The sequence below is a fragment of the Hyalella azteca genome, unplaced genomic scaffold, assembly GCF_000764305.2.
Source record: "Hyalella azteca isolate HAZT.00-mixed unplaced genomic scaffold, Hazt_2.0.2 contig14003, whole genome shotgun sequence".
Lineage (NCBI taxonomy): Eukaryota > Metazoa > Arthropoda > Malacostraca > Amphipoda > Hyalellidae > Hyalella > Hyalella azteca.
Window position 1 is genome coordinate 4,984 of NW_025943904.1, and position 23,546 is coordinate 28,529.

Sequence of the window (23,546 nt, forward strand, 5' to 3'; positions counted from 1 at the left end):
AAGAAAGGCACGTACTATTCTTATATAAACCCGAACAGGTCTTTGGTTATGTACGCAGCAAAAGCTAAGGCTTCCCTGCAAGCTTAATGCCGAGTCCTCCCAAGTTCATTTCAGCGAAAACTCCAAACACGATTGTATTTAATGACAATGTCTTCTAAAAATACAAGCTGGAAATATTAACTCGCGCCGATGAACATTATTGATAAATTTGAATCGTATCGCCATAAATATTATAAAAATTTCAGCTAGTAAAATATTGAATACTGAAATATTGTCCCACGTAAGTCGCAATCGGAAGTTATTCAACAATCTTGTTCTTCGTTCCCCGGCCAAGCCTGTTGCTTCGTGACGATAGCCGGGCCATATGAGAGTCTCTTGAGTCAAGACTTGTAGGTAGAATAAGAATAACGTGTCTTTAATATAAAAAAATTCATTACAGGCATTTAGATTCAAGGTAAATAAATTCACTCTCAGAATAAAGTGCATCACTCAAAATTAGGAATTAAAAATGTTATTGAAGTGTTTATAAACGATTATTACTCAATTATCTGAGGTGATTTGTTATCAAACGTGCGTCGCGTGATACACCAGTAGGTTATGGTATCGGCCGGTGTGGGGATTTCGACCTACTTTTCTACCTGTTTGAGTAACCTACATAACGATTGAATCTGCAACATTTTAATCCAAATGAGTCACTCTAACATCTGGATTCAACTATGAAAACGAATCCTGTTTTAGGGAAGAGAAGCGGCATTCACTCGGAAGTCGTGATATAATGCACTAAATGTTTATTCAATGCCACCCAGTAAATCATCCCTTCAGGTCAACATTAATTCAAATTCACGAGCAGAGTTGACTACGTAGACTCCGTTAACTTGATATGAGCTGTGTAACTTAACAAAAAAAAAGTGCCACGAGATCTGAGCCTATTTCTTCAGTGCCGACACTTCTATTCTATAAGTAAATCATTTTTCACCAACATTCTAGTTGTTTTAAAACTTAAGAAATAAATTAAACCATTTGATACTGGCCAGGCATTACCTTGAGCAACAGCTATTGGTGCAACTATTGTTCTTGTTATCTTATGGTAATAAATGAATTGTAACAATGCATGGTTGCTTCAAGCCCCATTAAATTCCACTATAAGATACGGCACAATTACCGACAATGTTCGAAGTGAGTCTACCTCTGCAAGGAACTGCTTACGAAGCTGCATGGGTTCTCTCTCTCATGCTCAGCACGACGGCAAGGTTGTCGCAGGATCGTAACAAAGTGCGCACTCTTCGTCATTTGCGGCACACGAAACGCGGTAGAAGCCGGATGTTCCGAGGAACAGCTCAGCACAATCATAAGTTCCCGAAGCGTCGATAATGTTCCCCATGGGCTCCATACTTGGCATCCAACGCCATACCATGTCTGCCCCTCGATGTATGTTCATCCAGAACCAAAAGCCCGCTATGAACAAACAAGAACAATGGGTTCAATATCTAAGAATCATTAGATGCTCAGTATCCAATATATAGAATTCATTACGTTATACCCTGCTGATTTGTGATTTCTACCTCAACGTTCAATCCAAGATCTAATTTATATCAGAACTCAAAATCCATGGAGAGTCGCGTCGATTTTTCATCACTAGTCTCAAAATTCTTACTATTGCCTTGGCTATACTAACTACCAGACTGTCAACTCACTGGGAGCAAGCTGTGTGATGCGGCTGTAGTTGTAGTACAGTTCCCGTGAGGCCAGCGGCAGACCTCGCGCCTCGCACCGAGTCTTCGCCTCGCAGAAGCCTATGGGGGTGGCAGCGCATTCCGCCACCTTTATTTATAAAAAATAGTATTAATGATGTAGTTAATGACTCATTTTAAAAGGTTTACAAAGTATAAGTAAAATCATTACGCAAATCGATCTATCAAACTTACAAGTGTCTCATAAATGAATGCCCACCTTTTGGTTGAATTTATAAATAGACATTAACCTAACTTGCACTCAATCAAAGCCAATAATCAATGAGCATGAGTTAAATCATGGACCTATTATCTGATTATTATCAAGAAATTATATCAACTTTTACCAGACAGTATCCGTCGGCTGCCTGAGCGCAGCACGTGTCCCTCGGCGGCAGCGCGACGTCCAAGACGCGACGTTGTTTAGTGTCTGTGAAAACAGACAAGACTTTGGGCAGTGCAATATCACGGTTACTGATGTAACTCTGTTACTGAAGCAACTCTGTTACTGATGTAAATCAGTTACTGAAGCAACTCTGTTACTGATGTAACTCAGTTACTGATGTAACTCTGTTACTGATGTAACTCTGTTGCTGATGTAACTCAGTTGCTGATGTAACTCAGTTACTGATGTAACTCTGTTGCTGATGTAACTCAGTTGCTGATGTAACTCTGTTACTGATATAACTCGGTTACGGCAGTTGTAATACCCTGGTTACTGCTGTTAAAATACCTCCGTTACTATAGAGCAGTGTTGGCAATGATTAAATCAAAATGATTAAATCATGTTATTAAATCACTTGATTTTTTTATAAAAAATCATGATTTTTTTTATTTTTTTTATTTTTTTGATTTTTTCATATATTTAAATATATTAAGTGGCAGTCTTTAATTTATATTGAGGTATTGTTATTCATGGTTTAGTATAAATGTACTATGAATGACAAATTGGTATATAAACTTGTTGCCTTTAGTGTGTATTAGGTTCCAATAAATTGAATGTTTTTGGTACAGAGGCATCAAATGTTGCAATACATTGTACACAGCTAGCAGCTTAGCTAATTCTTACAAGGCTATAAGAAGTCTTTAACTATTTGACTATTTGTTATATATTGATTACAATATACAATTTAAATGTGTTAGCTAGCTTATACAAGGTGGGGCAGAACTGATTGAACAGTTTTAGGGCGAAATAAAAGAGTAATGGAGGTACATAAAGAAGAAAGTTTATTTTCCTCAAGATTAGCATAACATACCATTTAAAATACTTATGTTTTGAAAACAATATCAGGAAAATGGTGTTTGTTAGCTGCATCACACTGTTGGAGACTTGGAGTCGTTCTCAGAAGTTTCATACAGCACATTCACACACATGGCGAGGTATGGCCATAACCTCTGCTGCATTAATCTGTTCCCTTAGCTGTGGTAGGGTGTGAGGGTGACTTCAGAACACCCTTTCTTTTAGATGTCCCCAAAGAAAGAAATCGCAAATGCTCAAATCAGGTGACTTTGCAGGCCACCGTAAATCACCCCCTCAGAGACACCAGACCTCCGGGAAACATGCGTCTCAAAACAGTGAGTCTCAAAACATTGAGTGACATTCGGGCTGTGTGAGCTGTAGCCCCATCCTGCTAAAACCACATGTCTCCCAATGCTTCATTTTCAACGATGTTTTCCATCATAGGCTGCAAGAAATTTTGCAACATTGCAGCATAGCGATCGGAATTCACTATCACGGTTACTCCCTCCTCCGAGAACGACTCCAACAGTGTGTTGCAGCTAACAGCCCCCATCTTCCAGATATTGTTTTCAAAACATAAGTATTCTAAATGGTATGTTATGCTAACCTCTAGGAAAATAAACTTTCTTCTTTATGTACCTCCATTACTCTTATTTTACCTCAAAACTGCTCAATCGGTTCTCCCCCACCCTGTATATTGAGAGGTTGAGATTGTATTGACCTTTTAGGCAATAAGAAAGATTTTCCACCCTAATACAAGAATTCTAATTAAAATATTTAATTTCAATCTTTAAATATGTGAATTTAAAACTAGAAACAAATCAATTACAATTATAAGACTATATATAAAATAATTAAATGCAGTGAATGGATATAAAATATTTGAATTGTGCACATGTTTATTTCAAACAGTATTAGATTTTCTCATAACTTAAGTCTCGTTTCAAGTCGTATGAGGTTGGTTTGGTTATCATTCAGTTTGTGTTTAGTATTGGTTTATTGGTCTGAATTAAATGGGAACAGTGCAGTCAGTCACTACTAGTCGGTGTGTATAGAGGGTAGAGTCTGGTAGATTTATAGGACATAAAACTAGTAGATCTATTGATAGTGAGTTACTGATGTAACTCAGTTACTGATGTAACTCGGTTACTGATATAACTCGGTTACTGCAGTTGTGAAACCTCGGTTACTGCTGTTCAAATACCTTGGTTACTACAGGGTCATCAATATTTAGCGTTACAACTTTGAGTGGTTAGAACTATGAAATGAAACACAATTGTGAAAGTTTGGAAATGTATTTATGTAGGCAGAGGTTCAGAGATACAATTCCCACAATTTCATTCAATATGTCCACCATCTGCATCAATCACGAGTTGTAGACGCTTAGAGAAAGCCTTACACGAGTCACGAATGACACTCTGCGGGATTTTGGCCCACTTCTTCAGCAGTTTGACCTCTAGGGCGTCCAAACTGCTATGGTGAACGGTCGAGACCTTGCTCTCAAGGTATGACCAGATCCCAAAATCCAGAGGATTCAGATCGGGTGACGATGGGGGCCATTCATCTTTGGTAATGAAGTGGGGAACATTCTCGGACAGCCACTCCTGAGTCGATTTGGCCTCATGGGATGGTGCAGAGTCCTGCTGGAACGACCAGGGGCGTTTTTTAAGTGCTTTCGTGCCCAGGGCAACAATGCATAAAACAAGGATGGCATCTCGATAGTTCTTCTGATTCAATTTCACCCCTTTGTCAACAAAAAAGAGGGGACTCCTTGAGGACTCTGTTACGGCTGCCCAGACCATCACTGAGGTCGGGCATTGCTTCCTAGTCACCACATGGGATCCTTCGTCCCATTCTTCGAACAAATTCGATCATTTTGGGAGTTGAAGTGGTGTTCAACATTGAATATCTTCTCAACGCTGAAAGCGAGGTTTGGCAACGTGCCATCATGAATGCGGGAAAGAAGAATCTTGGATCTTTGGAGACGTTTGTTAAGAACTTGAGCAGACAGTTGGTGTTTTTTGATATGCTTGAATGGGGGCAACTTTATGTCCTTCCGGAAAACAGTCGACATGGTTCCATACGACACATTTGACTGTTTTGTGAGTGTATTGATTTTCAAAAAAAAAAACAATGTAACGCTAGATATTGATGACCCTGTAGAAAGATAGGCTTTGGCTAACATACCTCAGTTACGGCTGTTGTAATAATATTATTACTGTAGAAGTAATAAAACTGTTTCACAGCAGCAATACCATAGCTGCTGACACTGTAATACCTCGGGTACTGAGGCGGCAGTGTCATTAATGCATTATTCCTATTTTATAGGGTATTTCGCTAGTCGGAAATATTTCGTAACTTGACGAAATATTCATTACGACCGATTTTCGTAATCATATCTTAATTAAAGATAGCCGGCATTTATGTTCAAAGTTGAACCCAAAGCCTAGTGCAGCCTATACCTAGCGGAATGCAACAGACGAATCATGTATTGCAACAAATGAATCATTAGTACAACAGAACAGACGAACCGTTTAATGCAACAGACGAATCGAATAATGCAACAGACGAATCGTATGATGCAACAGGTGAATATTCGTCTGTTGAACATGTAAAATGCATCAGACGAATCTTGCAGCAGACGAATCATAAAATAATTTATCAAGTTCCGAGGGCGCGTTTTTGTAGTTGAACTGTTATGTGTTGATGACATTTTCATTCGTTGCAGCAGAGACTTTGGGTTCAACTTTGAACACAAATGCAAGCCAATTGATTGGACTTTGAACAAGAATGTCAGTCAATTAAGTCAGACTTTTATATCGAGATATATGAAATGGATTTGATTGCGTGAGCTTCTAGCCCAGGTTTATATTTCGTACAACTTTTAACGGGCAATGCACGAATGTGATAATTGGGCATCCAATTGGACTACTATTATAAGAATTTCCAATTCTTTTTCTAAGACAAGAAATACAGAATGAGAGAATGAAATGCCGCAGTATGCGGCGATTGGGAATTTTAAGTGTAGCAGTTGTTCATTTCCGTTGAAGCGGCTGTAGATAGGGTAACATGGGGCAGCGAGCCCACTGAGGGTCATGGGCCCATAGCGGGTTTCTCGCTATTATTGAAGGCAATAAGTGCCCTTTTTAGCCATCCATTATGATCCATATACTGTTATTGTTAGTAGGCTAATTGCAACATTAAAAATAACACTTCAAAAAGACAAAAAAGTTGAATAAATCAAAAAAATCAAATAAATAAAAAAATCGTGAAAAAATCACAAAAATCATTGATTTTTTATTTTTTTGATTTTTTTTAATCAAAAAAATCACCAACCCTGCCTATAGGTAGGCTTTGGCTAACATTCCTCTGTTACGGCTGTTGTAATACCATGGTTACTGTGGAAGTAATAAAACTGTTTCACAGCAGCAATACCTTAGTTGTTGGCACTATAATATCTCGGGTACTGAGGTGGCAGTGTCATTAATGCATTATTCCCATTTTCTAGGGTATTTCGCTAGTCGGAAATATTTCGTAACTTGACGAAATATTCATTACGACCGATTTTTGTAATCATATCTTAATTAAGGATAGCCGGCATTTATGTTCAAAGTTGAACCCAAAGCCTATAGTGCAGCCTAGCCTAGCGGAATGCAACAGACGAATCATTAGTGCAACAGAACAGACGATCCATGTAATGCGACAGACGAATCGAATAATGCAACAGACGAATCATTAGTGCAACAGGTGAATATTCGTCTGTTGAACATGTATAATGCATCAGTCGAAACTTGCAGCAGACGAATCATAAAATAATTTATCAATTTCCGCGGGCGTGCGTTTGTAGTTGAACTGTCATGTGTTGATGACATTTTCATTCGCTGCACCAGAGACTAGGCTTTGGGTTCAACTTTGAACACAAATGCAAGCCAATTGATTGGACTTTGAACAAGAATGTCAGTCAATTAAGTTAAATTTTTATATCGAGATATATGAAATGGCTTTGATTGCGTGGGCTTCTAGCCCAGGTTTCTATTTCGTATAACTTTTAACGGGCAATGCACGAATGTGATAATTGGGCATCCAATTGGACTACTATTATAAGAATTTCCAATTCTTTTTCGGAGAAAAGAAATACAGAATGAGAGAATGAAATGCGGGAGCAGGCGGCGATTGGGAATTTTAAGTGTAGTAGTTTCCGTTGAAACGGCCGTAGATATGTTAATCTGTACTGGACAATGGTATATATATGCTTAGAAGTATTTCAGTAATGATATAAAAGGTTATCGTTATATCTTGAGACATATTCATTATTACCTTGCGTACTGGAGACTTTTTAGTTCCTCAATATAGAAGATAACGTTCGTTAAGCCGAAATCTCAGACAACGTCAGACAATAATGTTTGTTATTCTAATATGTTCGACAACAAATCGCATTACATGCATTTTGTTTCATTTTAATTTGTATTAACATAAAGTACACGAAAGAGTACTAATTTACAACTCTGTACAATATATTATCTCAGATAACTAATTGACCGCTGCTATAGTCAATAGCAGCAGTAACTCTTGCCTCGGACTTAAGCAGTGTTAATTAAACTCGTTGCCTTTGATCCCGCTACCCAGACGACCAAATGTCGACCAAATAACCAAACATTGTTCGTACAATCGGGAACTAATCTAAAAGCTAAATGCATAATCCATCTACAGAGTATCCAATCAAACTTGGGAACAAAATCGTGGATTGTATTATGACAGGACGCAGGCCTGTTGCTCGAACAGAAGGGTGGACACTTTTCAGTATTTTAAATACGTATCTGAATGCATGTGGCATACTGAGAGTAGGCAGAAGCGTTTACTCGCATCCATTTTAACGTATCCCAATATTTCTTACGGCACAAATATTTCTTACGTGGTGCACAACTCTGAGATATTTAAGTTAACTGATATAATAGACTCTTTAACAGTAATGTGACAGATAGATAATTTTACTGACTGATATGACCTAATATTCAACAGAAATTTTGAATCACGTGAGTGTATCGAAAATTCAGCTAATTATGTAGCCTGACATTCCAGCGTTTTGGGCGTGGTCCCATGCTGCGACCTCGGTGAGCTAAGAGTATCTTAGTTACCATTGATTTGTATGCCTTGACTCCCTTTCTGTTGTGGTAACGTACAATTGTTGGAGACCTTTTATACGACGAGAATATACAAATGTTTGGGGACGGTGGAACATAGGTGGAAATCTAGAATTATCAGAGAATGTTGAAATGGTGAAAATTCAAATTTATGAGATTGGCAAAATTTTGAGAGTAAACAAATGAGCGAGACAAGGAATTATATAAAATTGAAATGTAAGTGGGGAATAGTAAAAGCTTATTTTTTTAAACATTGTCATAATAACTTGTGCAGTACGATTAGGCCAATCAGATGATAAGTTAACGTGATTGATCACGCGTATCGGTAGTACATTAGTTAATTTATATGAAAGATGAGTTACACCCGTACGACATCCTCAGGTGTAGCCCATTGCCCGTACGATATCCCCGGGTGTAACCTATTCTCCACAATCAAGACCGAAGTGTTCAACAAATTATCCGACAATTCAATTGGTGAGAGCGTATCGACAGCTCATAAGTTGATAAGATTCAATATAATTATGTATATCGAAAGCTGAACAGTTGTTAAGCATAAGAACAGTGAAATCGAATTATATCAAGACTTACCACCGTACGTGACGCCGACTGTGGTACAGAGAAGGCACCCGATCGTTTCGTTCAGATTGTAGAGCTGGCCTTCGAACTCGCACATTTCTGAAGTCAAACAAATTTGTGTGTGGTTTCGTAATATTTCATAGTATGAAAAATTTTAACAAATCTACATGAACATTAAAGATACACGAAACTACATTACCTGTTAGTCCTTATGGGTTCGCTAGTCAGTCAGCTAAGATTTTCAATCGATTTTGTTAAGAACTTTTAGTTGAATTAGGAACTGAACTAAGGCTGATAACTACTGCTCTAAAATAGAGTAGTAAGGATCCGTTTTATGGCAAGACCTTGTTTGTAGCACAATAAGCAAATAACTCATTTTTAAAAGTTAAGTAAATAGTAAATCGTACATTTAAATAAATGCGTTGGATGTCCAGCTAGAAATTTATTAATGGAATAATGGAAACAAAACAGAATATTTGATAATATTATCTTACGATGAATGCGCCCGTTGAGCTGACACGTGATGAAGACGTCGGAGTACTGAGCGCTGTAGAACGAAGTCCCAGGTGCCGCCAGTGACCCGTTCGCCAGCACGCAGCCTCGAGGAGAGCAACATAGACACGTTAGTCTTCCTAAAAGCATTATATTAATTCCTCCCACGTATAAATGTATAAATCAGCAAATAAATAACACCTTCAACGATTTTCAAGCGAATAATAATAACGCGCCGCACTCGCTTCAATGTTCACTGCACTCACCATCATCTTGGTAGAAGAGCTTGCAGTGAGATTGTTGTGCTCCTGAATCCGATGGAAGATTAACTGAGGCTTCATATCCCCAGAGGGAACATTCCCCTGCCTCCTGCATGGGTGTGTAACAGGCTACGTAAACCCAGTCCAAAGTCGTGGCCCGGTTCATGCATTGTACGATGGAGCGGAGGATGTAACTGGAGTTTTGCACTGCTATCGTCGCGAGGAAAGTCGTGTTCACCGCCACCGACTTCCAAGCTTTGAAGCGTCCTTCACACTCCAGGATAAGCAGCAAGCAGCAAAATGTCGTCAAGAGTAGAGATAAATAACCAAGAACGAAAAACTTTGATGATGTGGCCGAATTTTGACCAGGACTTGCATTCAGCAACCACATAATTCAATTTTTTTTCACTCAAGATGAACTAACCAGCAGCGTCTACTATAGCATCTACCACTGACGTCTTTATCGACCGACTTACAGCAACCGTCTTCTTCTGTGCCGAGAAAATAATCATAAATGGTGAAATACAATACCTCAATAATAATTGCGCGTAGCATACATAGTACACGTAGCGGCACATTTCGCGTCTGTGATTGGTGGGTTTAGCTAGAAAAGCTTTCAGTGATTGGCTGACGGAGTTACGAACTCTTAAATATTTTGGGTGCTAATGCAGTGTAGAAATGGAGCTTCTGTAAATTACTAGGGCCGTACTATCGAAAATAGTTACGAGTTCGTAACTCCGTCGGCCAATCCCTAATAGCATTTCAAGCAAAACCCACCAATCACGCAGACGAGAAATTGGTCGCTACGTATACTTAGGCCGCTGCGAGCACTTAATTAGTATAGTTACGAGCACTTAGGTAGCTACAAGTACTGAGGTCGCTACCAGTATTTAGGTCGGTACATGTACCTAGTTGGCTACATGTGCTTAGATCGCTACTTGTACTTAACCGCCACGTGTAATTAAACCGCTACGTGTACTTGAGTTCTTGTGGTACGGCCTCTGGACCGACCTCGGCGTCCCGCTCGTCTACCAACAGCGCGAGTGCTGCCCCGATCATCGGCCGACACGCAGTCCGACCACTCATAGCGTGACGGCAGCTCATCATCGCAAGAAACTTTGAAGTTTTTAATTTTACTTTGATGAAAAGGCTCATTCTTCCTCAGAAAATCACATGCACGTGGTCATAAACGTTGAAAATGTTCTGATTAAAATATGAATATTTGACAGACGATACGAGCTGCGAGGGCTTACGAGGTTGGATTAATAGAAAATATTGTTTTCAGTTTTATTCATCTGAAATGAACATTTCAACGAATGAAATGATGACAATTATCGCCAAAACAAAACTTTGTTTCGATGTGCAAGTTTGTAGTGAACGTCTCAAAAATGTATCATTTTATTTTGATATTAATTTATAAATAGGGCGTGTTCAGGTTCAATAGTTAATAGTGCACGTTAATCAATAGTGCACGTTAATCAATAGTGCACGTTAATTTTTATAAGTCAAGGTTCTAAATACATAGCGCACACAAATTCTTGGACAAAATTGCCGCCTAAATTAAGAAGAATATGTGTGTGCTGGAACTAAGTTCATTGTCCTCACTGCATGAAGGGCGGCAGAGCATGACACCATTATTCAAAAAACCTTTTGGTGGTCAAACTTTGTTCATTCAAGCCGAATTACCAAGACTTACACTTGAGTGCGTCATTTAATGCGCGCACGCAAGTCATATTACACAGCCCTCGTTTTTTAANCATTATGCACATTCATTAATCATTCCAACTACTAGGGTAAACAAAGAAAACGTGCATTATTTTATTAAAAATCTGAAATGTCAACAACTTGTGTTTTCTGGACTGAGGTGTACGATTTTTCAATGAAAATATCTCGGATGCGGAAGTCAACCCTGCTTGTACTAATATTCTCTTCCAGTATCTTTCTATCCCGGATATCTTGGCAGCGAAGGAATTGACTTTCAGAATATGATTGAGTTGTCGCAGATCGTATGCAGGAAACTGGTTACTCCAGACAATTCGTTCAGTTACAGACTATTTCTCACACTCAACAGAGACAAGTTCTTTCAGCTCTTGGCTAACTCAGCTATCCATCCAATTATGCATGGTTGATAAATTAGTACCTGGATTGCCCAAGGTGTTGCTTAAATGCAAACAAAAATATTTTTGGTGGGTCAGAGAGCCATTGATTTTCGTGGAACTAACAGTGTGGCCCTAGTCTCTGAAAAACAGATCCGTAACCCGTCTCACTAGTCGCCACTAACAGGATGGAGAATTAAAACAACAGCATGGCGAGCAGGAAGCTTGACTGACGACGACATTGAACAGCTAATGCCACGAGTGGGTTGATGATGGCAACCAAGATGTCGGGGCGATGTAGGCTCCCGACAGCACATGTCACGTGTGTGGTGATGGAGTGTTAGACACTGAATTGATGCACTAACACTCATTAAATTAGTTTCTGTAGTCTCTACAATATTTAATATCGCGACAAATGTAAGTTTGAGAGAGGCGAACGCTATAGCTCGGCTGCGTATCGAGCACAGAAAGCTAGACATCTTGTTGTCATTATAGCCATTACTAGTCTTGCTATTATTGTTGTCAAGGATAATAATAAGCGCAAGGTATAAGTGCACATTTTAATCTAGCGCAATTGAAAATAATTAAATAGCGAGCTTTCATTATTCCGTATCAAATACGAGACGAGATCCAGCATGTAAAGTGAGTTGAAACATTACGACGCATAATTGATTTAAGTTAGATGGGAGCAAGGGTTATGACGTGCTACCTCACACATAACTTATAGAATAAAATTAAAAATGTCTCTTTGCACGCCAAAAAGTTGAAAATGATTCAAGTTCCATTACCAACTAACAGTTTTGACATTATTTAATTAAGCACGCGTAGCACTTAATAATATTGACGTTATTAGAGTTACAGAAGATTTTTTCGAGTCTGAGGAACATCTAATGATATTGCCATTACTTGAGTCCAAGCTGAATCCAATACCTAATATTTAATTTTTTTAGCCCGAGTAGAACCAATAATATCTTATCTTCTGACACGGAAGAGTAACCAATATCTTTTACATTATTTAAGCACAAGGAACATTCAATAATATTGTGATTTTTCCAGTCCGAAGAGCGCCCAGTATAATTTGACTTGTTTATACCTGAGAAGAGCCCAATAATTTTAACATTAATAAAGTGGAATGAGAACCCAATCATATTGACATAATTTGAAACCGGGTAGAGCGCAATAATATTGACATTATTGGAAGAGAAGGAGCAGCAAATAATATAAAGTTTATTTGAGTCCAAGGAGTTGCTTCTCTGCCACCTTCTTCTGAATGACGTCGAGGTTGCGGTCGCGCCATTGGCTCTTGCGCAGCTTGATGAGCCGCGACCCCACGTAGCGCCCTGCCCACACTCAGCATGTGTTTTACGTACTTTATATGCAGCGGGTGATCAGAAAAATATATGTGTATTTAATATGTCTTGTGTGATGAGACAGTCGCACACATTTTTGCAACACTTCTCTTTGACTTCACTACTTGTTTTTCTGCCTGCTACAAATCTTAAAATCAATATTTGACACACTTTTTTTTCAGAGACAATGCATGAATCAGTTGACAGAATAAATAATTTTTGAAAATTTACAAAATTGTTATATATTAAAAAAGTTTGAAAATTGTTTTTTATATTTGAAAATAAAATTATAAATTCATTGTACATGTGTAACATCAAAGTCACAGGATTCTTTAGAAGTGTCGTCTTTAAAAATTAATTTTTAAGCGCATATTTTTTTATTTTACGTGTCCTTAATGGCACAAACATGCGTGTTGCAACTTGCGTGATGAGACAAACATGCGTGTTTTTTATGGTTGTATGTGTTGTGTGATGAGACAAAAATGCCGAATATATTTTTGATCTTGGCGTTGTATTACTTATTATTAATTACATATTATACCTAGAATTAGGTGTCATAGATATAGTGTATATGTATTTATTAAAAAAGCCAGGTATATAGATTATATTGATCTTTTTGGTGTGATACTGTATTTAAATGGACCATGGGTATTTTACTATGAGGCGTTTTACTCTATAGGTTTATAAAAGAAAAGTATCGAACTGCCAATCGAACTTTATAACGACTGATCTTGCCGATCAACTGGAACTAAGAACCGTCAAGGAAGAGGTTCCATTGACGGTGAATGGGATAAACAGCTCTCGAGACTATTCAACCAGATTGGTCGAAGTGAAAGTTGGTTTTGGAACCAAGGAATGTGTTCTTGAGGCTTTGTGCCTCCCTGTAATTAATGTTTCTTTGAATTTGCCTTGTTTATCCCAAATAGCTCACTCATTTGTCAAGCGGGACGATTGTCAAGCGGGATTGATTGCTAGCTGATGACTTTCTCCTCTCAGGGAACGATTGTATAACAAATGTTCAGTTTATTCTTGGAACCAAGAGCGGACATTGCTTGCATGAGTCGGAGGTGCTGTTTGGGGCAGAAGGGTCCTCGCTTTTCTCTCGGACTCCCCATGGTATCATGCTTAAGGGAGACGTAAGGCAGATTATGAGAGATTTGTCTTGCTTACCGCACAGGGATTCCGCGAACACAGTACCGTCGGTAACTAAAATTATTCCATTGCTTTCTTTAGATCAGGAAGAATCGAGTGACATTAAAGACGCTCAGCCTGCTGAAGTTTCTTCCACGATTAAAGTGCGACGCCTCGCAGCAATTGATAGCGAGGCAAAGACTAGGCGAATACTAGGCAAATACTAGCAGGCTGATTGTAGGATTAAGTTGTTCTGTGTAAAAGTCGTGTTCACCGCCACCGACTTCCAAGCTTTGAAGCGTCCTTCACACTCCAGGATAAGGAGCAAGCAGCAGAATGTCGTCGAGAGTAGAGATAAATAACCAAGAACGAAAAACTTTGATGGTGGGGTCAAATTTTGACTGGGACTTGCATTCAGCGACCGCATAATTCAATTTTTTTCCCTCAAGATGAACTAACCAGCAGCGTCAGCATTTACCACTGACGTCTTTATCGACCGATTTTCAGCAACCGTCTTCTTCTGTGCCGAGAAAATAATTATAAGTGGTGAAATACAATACCTCAATAATAATTGCGCTTAGCATACATAGTACACGCAGCGGCACATTTCGCGTCTGTGATTGGTGGGTTTAGCTAGAAAAGCTTTCAGTGATTGGCTGACGGAGTTACGAACTCGTAGATATTTTGGGTGCTAATGCAGTGTAGAAATAGAGCTTCTGTAAATTACTAGGGCCGTACGATCGAAAATAGTTACGAGTTCGTAACTCCGTAGGCCAATCACTAATAGCATTTCAAGCAAAGCCCACCAATCACGCAGACGAGAAATTGGTCGCTAAGTATACTTAGGCCGCTGCGAGCAATTAATTAGTAGTTACGAGTACTTAGGTAGCTACAAGTACTGAGGTCGCAACCAGTATTTAGGTCGCTACATGTACCTAGTTGGCTACATGTGCTTAGGTCGCTACATGTATGTACTTAACCGCTGCGTGTAATTAAACCACTCCGTGTACTTGAGTTTTGTAAGTACGGCCCATGGACCGACCTCGGCGTCCCGCTCGTCCACCAACAGCGCGAGTGCTGCCCCGATCATCGGCCGACACGCAGTCCGACCACTCATATAGCGTGACAACAGCTCATCATCGCAAGAAACTTTGAAGTTTTTAATTTTAACTTTGATGAAAAGGATCATTCTTCCTCAGAAAATCACATGCACGTGGTCATAAACGTTGAAAATGTTCCGATTAAAATATGAATATTTGTCAGACGATACGAGCTGCGAGGGCTTACGAGGTTGGATTAATAGAAAATATTGTTTTTAGTTTTATTCATATGAAATGAATATTTCAACGAATGAAATGATGACAATTATCGTCAAAACAACACTTCGTTTCGATGTGTAAGTTTGTAGTGAACGTCTCAAAAATGTATCATTTTATTTTGATATTAATTTATAAATAGGGCATGTTCATGTTCAGTAGTTAGCGTCTCGAAACTACTGGAATATTGCTAAGAAACCTTTACAAGTCAAGGTTCTAAATACATAGCGGACACAAATTCTAGGACAAAATTGCCGACTAAATTAAAAGAATATGTTTGTGCTGGAACTATGTTCATATAGTTCCAGCACTCACTGCATGAAGGGCGGCAGAGCATGACACCATTATTCAAAAATCTTTTGGTGGTCAAACTTAGTTCATTCAAATCGAATTACCAAGACTTACATTTGAGTGCGTCATTTAATGCACGCACGCAAGTCATATGACACAGCCCTCATTTTTAACGAACAAAACCTAAACTATAATCGATAAAGTTAATATCAACACGGCAGCGCTGACGGATGTTAAACTGATTGCTCTACATTTATACAACCTACTCTGAACCGTTGTTCTTATCCTGGTTATAAAAAAATAGCCATTATGCACATTCATTAATCATTCCAACTACTGGAGTAAACAAAGAAAACGTGCATTATTTTATTAAAAATCTGAAATGTCAACGACTTGTGTTTTCTGGACAGAGGTGCACGATTCTACAATGAAAATGTCTCGAATGCGGAAGTCAACCCTGCTTGTATCTAATATTCTCTTCCAGTATTTTTCTATCCCGGATATCGTGGCAGCGAAGGAATTGACTTTCAGAATACGATTGAGTTGTCGCAGATCGTAATGCAGTAAACTGGTTACTCCAGACAATTCGTTGTAACTGACTATTTCTCACACTCAACAGAGACGACTTCTTTCAGCTCTTGGCTAACTCAGCTATCCATCCAATTATGGTTGATAAATTAGTACCTGGCTTGCCCAAGGTGTTGTTTAATGCAAACAAAAATATTTTTGTGGGTCAGTGAGCCACTGATTTTCGTGGAACTAACAGTGTGGCCCTAGTGCTCTGAAAAACTGATCTGTAACCCCTCACACTAGTCGCCACTAACAGGATGGGCAATTTGAAACAACAGCATGGCGAGCAGGAACCTTGACTGAATACGACATTGAACAGCTAATGCCACGAGTGGGATGATGATGGCAACCAAAATGTCGGGGCGATGTAGGCTCCCGACAGCACATGTCACGTGTGTGGTGATGGAGTGTTAGACACTGAATTGATGCACTAAAATTCATTAAATTAGTTTCTGTAGTCTCTACAATATTTAATATCGTGACAAATGTAAGTTTGAGAGAGGCAAACGCTATAGCTCGGCTGCGTATCGAGCACAGAAAGCTAGACATCATGTTGTCATTATAGCCATTACTAGTCTTGCTATTATTGTTGTCAAGGATAATAATAAGCGCAAGGTATAAGTGCACATTTTAATCCAGCGCAATTGAAAATAATTAAATGGTGAGCTTTCATTATTCACGTATCAAATACGAGACGAGATCCAGCATGTAAAGTGAGTTTAAACACTACGACGCATAACTGATTTAAGGGGACCTACCTCCCTCCGTAAAAACTTCTACAGTTATTATCCGATCATCGTGAAACTTCATATACAGACGTAAAATGTAAAAAAATAACATTTTGCTTCTATGAATTTTCAGAAAAAATTGATAGAAAACGTGATATTCATAGAAAACGGCCAAAAGCGGGTACTATAGAAAATCTATCTCCTCCTACAAATATCGTCCTACAACATCGAGACACATATCATTAGATTTGTAAAAACCATACCTATCAACTCTGGCATTCCTTTTTTTCATTTTCCCCATAGTTTCTTCTTTATGCGCGTTTTCCCCATTTTTCCACTTTTTCCTAGCCCTCCCCCCTTCTTCCCCATATATAAGTCAAACCATGCACAAATTCGAAAAAAGGGCTTCTAGAGTCGCTAGGTATGGTTTGTACAAATCGAATAGTATGTCTCTCATTGCCGTAGCTTTAAAACTGTTGGAGTTCTAAACTTTTTAAGATAGCGTTTTTTTTTTATTTTTGAATTGTTCAGGGGAGCCAAATAAAGTAAAATTCATTGAAAACAGAAGAATATGCCCAAAAAAGTCTTGATATTGTAGCCCAAGCTTTCCCATTGCATATTATTTGCATTCAGGGTACCAGCAAGCGTCTTTAGACCTATTTATGTCAAATTTAACGTGAAAAATAGGCTATAAATTGAACTTTTTATATATAAATATATATATATATATATGAAATATTCATTTTACATAACGTTACAACTGCATTAAGCAAAAACTATTGCATGTACATTAATGGTAGTAGCTTTGTTGAACGCGTCTTGTTTGTAGCTTTCAAACGAGTGCAAACACTTTGCAATTAACCTAAATAATGACATATAAATACCATTTATTAGTAAATGATGTTATAAAATGATCATTATATAAAAGTTTAAGACTGCATTACACGAAAAAGTATTGCATGTACATCTATGGTAGTAGCTTTAGCACGCACAGACATGCGGTAAACTGCGTTAGACGCGCTTTTTCAGTAGCTACAAAATGAGTCAAGAAAACGGAAAAGCCAAAATTTCCGATTTTTAGGGAGGTAGGTCCCCTTAAGTTAGATGGGAGCAAGGGTTATGACGTGCTATTTCACACATAACTTATAGAATAAAATAAAAAATATCTCTTTGCACGCCAAAAAGTTGAGAATGATTCAAGTTACATTACCAACTAACAGTTTTGACATTATTTAATTAAGCACGCGTAGTACTTAATAATATTGACGTTATAAGAGTTACAGAAGATTTTTCGAGTCTGAGGAACATCTAATGATATTGCTATTACTTGAGTCCAAGCTGAATCCAATACCTAATATTTAATTTTTTTAGCCCGAGTAGAACCAATAATATCTTATCTTCTGACACGGAAGAGTAACCAATATCTTTTACATTATTTAAGCACAAAGAACATTAAATAATATTGTGATTTTCCCAGTCCGAAGAGCTCCCAGTATAATTTGACTTGTTTAAACCCGAGAAAAGCCCAATAATTTTAACATTAATAAAGTGAATGAGAGCCCAATCATATTGACATCATTTGAGCCCTGTTAGAAAGCAATAATATTGACAACATTTGATCAGAAGGAACACCGAATAATATAAAGTTTATTTGAGTCCAAGGAGTTGCTACTCTGCCGCCTTCTTCTGAATGACGTCGAGGTTGCGGTCGCGCCATTGGCTCTTGCGCAGCTTGATGGCCGCGGCCCCGCGTAGCGCCCTGCACACCCAGCATGTGTTTTACATACTTTATATGCATCGTGTGATCAGAAAAATATATGTTTCCTTAATATGCGTTGTGTGATGAGACAATTATACACATTTTTGCAACACTTCTCTTTGACTTCACTTCTTGTTTGTCTGTCTGCTACAAATCTTAAAATCAATATTTGACACACTTTTGCATAAAGTTAGAGACAATGCATGAATCAGTTGACAGAATAAATCATTTTGAAAATTTACAAAATTGTTATACATTAAAAAAGTTTGACAATTATTATTTTTTATATTTGAAAATAAAATTAGAAATTCATTGTGCATGTGTAACATCAAAGTCACTGGATTCTTTAGAAGTATCGTCTTTAAAAATAAATTTTTAAGCGCATATTTTTTTATTTTACGTTGTAGAGGGCTAGGTTAATTATTAAGGATCAATAATGTGTAATATCTTGATGCATAGTGTATAGGAAAAGGATGTATTTTAATTAGGATGTAAAAGTTGTAAGATTATTTTAGAGAGAATGGTAGCTTTACTGATTGGTGTCGGGCCGACGGATTCATTCGGATTTTAGAGAGCGGACAGTAAGGATCCCTCTATTCGGCCTGTATATGTCTTGTTCCAGATTGTCTCCGCGCACTTTGTAACCTTGCCCAGTTTTATATTTGTGTTGTGGTGTTGGATTTTAAGTATATCTTGACCAGAAAAGACTTTTATTCATTACAACAGTTCATGCGAACCTGGTGGTCCACAACATAATGGTGCCGTGACTCTTGAACTGTTTTTATGGTGCAAGATTTTTTTTAATTAGTAACCTGAATGTAGATACAAGTGAGATTTTAACAGGTTCACAAAGCTGAATACTTTCTGTGAATAGTCTGTTTTCTGTTTGGAGGCTTGCCGGTACTGCTCCGCTGTCAGTGTATTCTTCTATAAGCAACATTTCGGTGTCCAGACTTGTGAAAGTTGGACAATGGCTATGAATGTGGATAGGCCACCAGTGGATCCTGACCTTGATGGTGGGCTTAACCAAGAAGAAGAAGAACAATTTATTAACGATAATCTGGTTTATATCGAAAAATTTCTGGACACGCTGAAGATTAGTGAACAAAACTTGCCTGCAACGTCACGTGACAGAGTTAATACATTCCGTAAAGAATGGGAAGATTTTTTCCTATCTGCTGGTGCGAGAAATCGACCATCTACAGAGTTGACTGGATCAGCGTCTGCTGTTATCGCTTCTACGGGAGCTATTCCTAAACGACGTGTGCATGAGAAATTAGGGTCTACTTCTGCGACTCGCAGGGCACAAGAAGGCAACAGTAGTACGTTGAGTGACAGCAGCGAGGATGCTGGTGAAAGTATCGTACCGCCTTGGTCAGCGGGACGACGTAAGGAATCTCTTGCACGGAAGAGCAGAAGATGGTCGGACATTATAGAAAAAATGGATACGAGAAAAGTACCATCAATAGGTAATTTCAATGAAGAAAGTGGTCAGGCTCTAAATAAGTACCTACTGAGATTTGAGAGCTACTGTGACAGTAATTTTCGCGGTGACAGAGATACGTGGCTGGATGAACTGGATCGCCACCTGGAAGGTAAGACTCGTGATGCTTTCCGAGCTCTCCGCGATGTTGATGACTCCTACAGTGATGTGAAGCAGAAGCTGTGTGAATGGTATGATGATTTGAAAGAAGTCAGAAGTGAGAAATGCAAGATTAATTTTTCTGAGGCACGATATCAGCGTGGTGAATCCATGTACCTTTTTTGTGGTAGACTTGAGCGGCTATTCAAACTTGCGTATCCGAAAAAGAAAGTCCAGTCGAGTAAAAGACTGATAGAAAAATGTGTTCAGGCTGCGCCGAAAGACTTTCGAACTATGTTGAAAGCCCATATTATGTCACAGAAAATACGCAATGAAGAGTGCACGTGGAAGTCAGTACAGAAGTGTGCTAGTTTGTTTGATGTTGAGACGGAGAAGGAAAAAGGACAGAAGAACGACAGCGAAGAGATTGAAGACAATATTGTTAATGTACATCGGCCACTGAAGAAAAGAGACATTAGTATCCAGCATTGTTCATCGGAAGTAAATTTAGTTCCTGGGAAGCCTTTTGTGAGAAAACCGCGAGTGTATGCAGAGAAGAGTGCTCGTTTTCAGAATTCGGTAAGACCTCACTTGAAGCCTGTGACCGGTGATTTAGCGTGTCGGCATTGTGGAAGACGGGGTCATCTTATTAGCAACTGTAGAAAACGTCTGAACCAATGTTTTGCTTGTGGTTCTAGAAACCATTTCCTACATCAGTGCCCGAATTATCGACGTAATGATATCAACAACCATCCACAGCAGTCAGCGCCTCAGTTCCTACATCAGCGATCTGCACATGAACAGTGGGATCGCAGCGCATTCGCGAATTCTCGGGTACCGACTTTAAAATGAAATTGAAAATTGAATATTGAAAATATCACACTGAATAATTGGAATCCTACACTGAGTATTTGAAAATATCACGGTGAATACTGAGCAATGCCTTTGACCACAAAGCTGTGTCTAACGTCCTGGAGGCTCGACAGGATGTAAGTCATAAATACCATAACTTGTAGGTTCTCCAGCGTCGCTTCACTCGCCTAGCTTCCCTGCTTCGCTCGCCTTCACTGCTTCACTCACCAATTACTGCTTTATTCTATTATTTATCTATTTCACTGGTTTATTGCGAAAAACTCGTCACTCTGCTTCACTACTTCACTTAGTGAATGTTACAGTTTTACTCTTCAGAACTGTTAACGCTTTTTACCGAGTCCTATTTATATGTAAAGGAATAATTTCCTCCTGAACACTTCCACACTGATTAATTGTATTTACTGACTTCCCTGATATCCCGCCGAAACACTGAAAAACACTTGGGCCCAAGCTGTACACATTTACAACTGGCCGACAAAGAAAAATAACCGTCACACACGATTATCTCCGCTCACGGAACAGTTCCAGAGAGAGCGGACACGTGCTTTCTCGACCGCGTCTGACTGGGAAGTCACTAAGCAAGAGAAATTCCCAATGCCGAATCTTTTAGAGTCCATATACAAGGGGTAGAATACTCATTACTTTACTAAATTAGACTTGGTTCGTGGATACTATCAGGTGCCAATTCATGAGGATAGTAGAAAATTTACAGCCTTTAGCACTCCCCGTAATCATTTTCAATTCAAGCGTTTGTCCTTTGGTTTGCAGAATAATGCAATAGCGTTTCAGAAAACAATGCAACAGGTTCTAGCTGAATTTTGTTTTCAGAATGTAATAATCTATATAGACGATATTTTAATCATGACAGAAACTTTTGTTGAACACGTGAGCCTTGTTGAGAGGGTGCTTACTACTTTTAGAAGAAATGGGATCAAAATTAAAGTTAGCAAGTGTGAATTTTTTAGGGAGTCAGTAACGTTTTTAGGTCATGTGATTAATAGAGATGGGATTAAGAAATCGCCAGAGTTTTTAGATAAGATTTTGAATTACCCTAAACCTAAGACAGTTACAGAATTAAGGCAGTTCCTAGGCTTAGTTAATTTTCAGCGTAAGTTCATCGAGCAGTGTTCCGTAGTGGCGAAGCCTCTTACTGATTTAACAGGTGGGCCTAAGAAACAGGTGCTGGAATGGACGCCAGAAACGGATAATGCCTTTGAATCTTTAAAAGAAGTCTTACTGAAGGATATTGCCTTGAGCTTCCCTGACTATTCTGATGGTGCAGAGAAGCTTGAACTTTTCGTAGATGCTTCTAGCCTTGGGGCGGGTGCATGCCTGATGCAACGGCAAAATAACGTATATAAAACCATAGCTTATTCGTCCATGACATTTGACGCAGCGCAGAGAAGGTATTCAACCATTGAACGATGGTTGACACTGGCGCCCAAGTTAGTTTAATTAGTGAAGATACGGTAAAATTGTTGCTAGAAAATAACCGGTCGTTGAATATCACCAAGTTGGCTGGTAAATTACTAACAGGATTAGGTGGAGTAACGACTAATGTGCTAGGGTATGTGGAACTAAAATTGACGATTTCCGATAAAAATTTTCCTCATGCAGTACCATTTGCGATTGTAAAGAGCTCAGAATTGCCGTATTGTTGTATTTTAGGATCTAATTTCCTAATTTTAAATAAGGTGACTGTTGATTTCAGGACATTTTGCTTAAGTGTTAGAACCGATTTGACTTCATTTGATGTAGATTGTAAACAAATAGTAGATCCAATTTCATGTTCTCGTTGGATTCATGCGATGACAGTGTGTTTTGCTGGTGTTTTAGACGTAAGGTCTGATATTTCTGATTCAGATGACCTGTCAGAGACCGATTCATGTATCGAGGGTGTGCCATTCTTTTCGAGCATTTCGACAACTAGATTGATAGCTATGCAGAATGAAGATAGGGTAATAGCAAATCTTAAAAGTAAGACAGTTGAACAAATACCGTGTAGATTATGAGAAGGAAATGAGCTTAGAATTTTTCAGAGCGCATGGCGTAAATTTCGAGTTGCTTCTGATTTGCTTCTGTACGACAGAGGTGTGGATTCTATTCCGGTTGTTCCCTTTGAGTTTCTTGTAGAGTTTCTATTGAATTTGCACACAAAGATGGCGCATATTGGCAAGCATAAATTGTTGAACTTAGTTTTGGATAAATTTTACCACCCATTAATGAAGTGTTACGTTATCACTTTGTGACGGCATGATAGCCTTACGGTTGTGGGATTGAATGAAAGCTAAGTCTTCTGCTAAGGTGTACTTCAACACCGAAAGAGAGAGCAACCTGCTCGAGCCGAAGACCAGAAGCTAGAGGGCGATAGGAGAAGCGGGTGCTTCCTCTTACAGGGAAATAAGGCAAGAG

At 38.7% G+C, this 23,546-nt stretch overlaps 1 protein-coding gene across 1 annotated transcript; it reads right to left on the reverse strand.

The window, feature by feature from the left end:
• Positions 1–1,694: 1,694 nt before the first annotated feature.
• LOC125178956 lies at positions 1,695–9,753 on the reverse strand (the record flags this gene model as incomplete). Its single annotated transcript, XM_047883911.1, has 5 exons — positions 9,446–9,753; positions 9,182–9,286; positions 8,700–8,786; positions 2,078–2,160; positions 1,695–1,821 (listed from the first exon to the last, which is right to left on the reverse strand). Coding segments are annotated over exons 1-5 (562 nt in total), but the record flags the coding sequence as incomplete, so codon positions are not given.
• Positions 9,754–23,546: the final 13,793 nt, after the last annotated feature.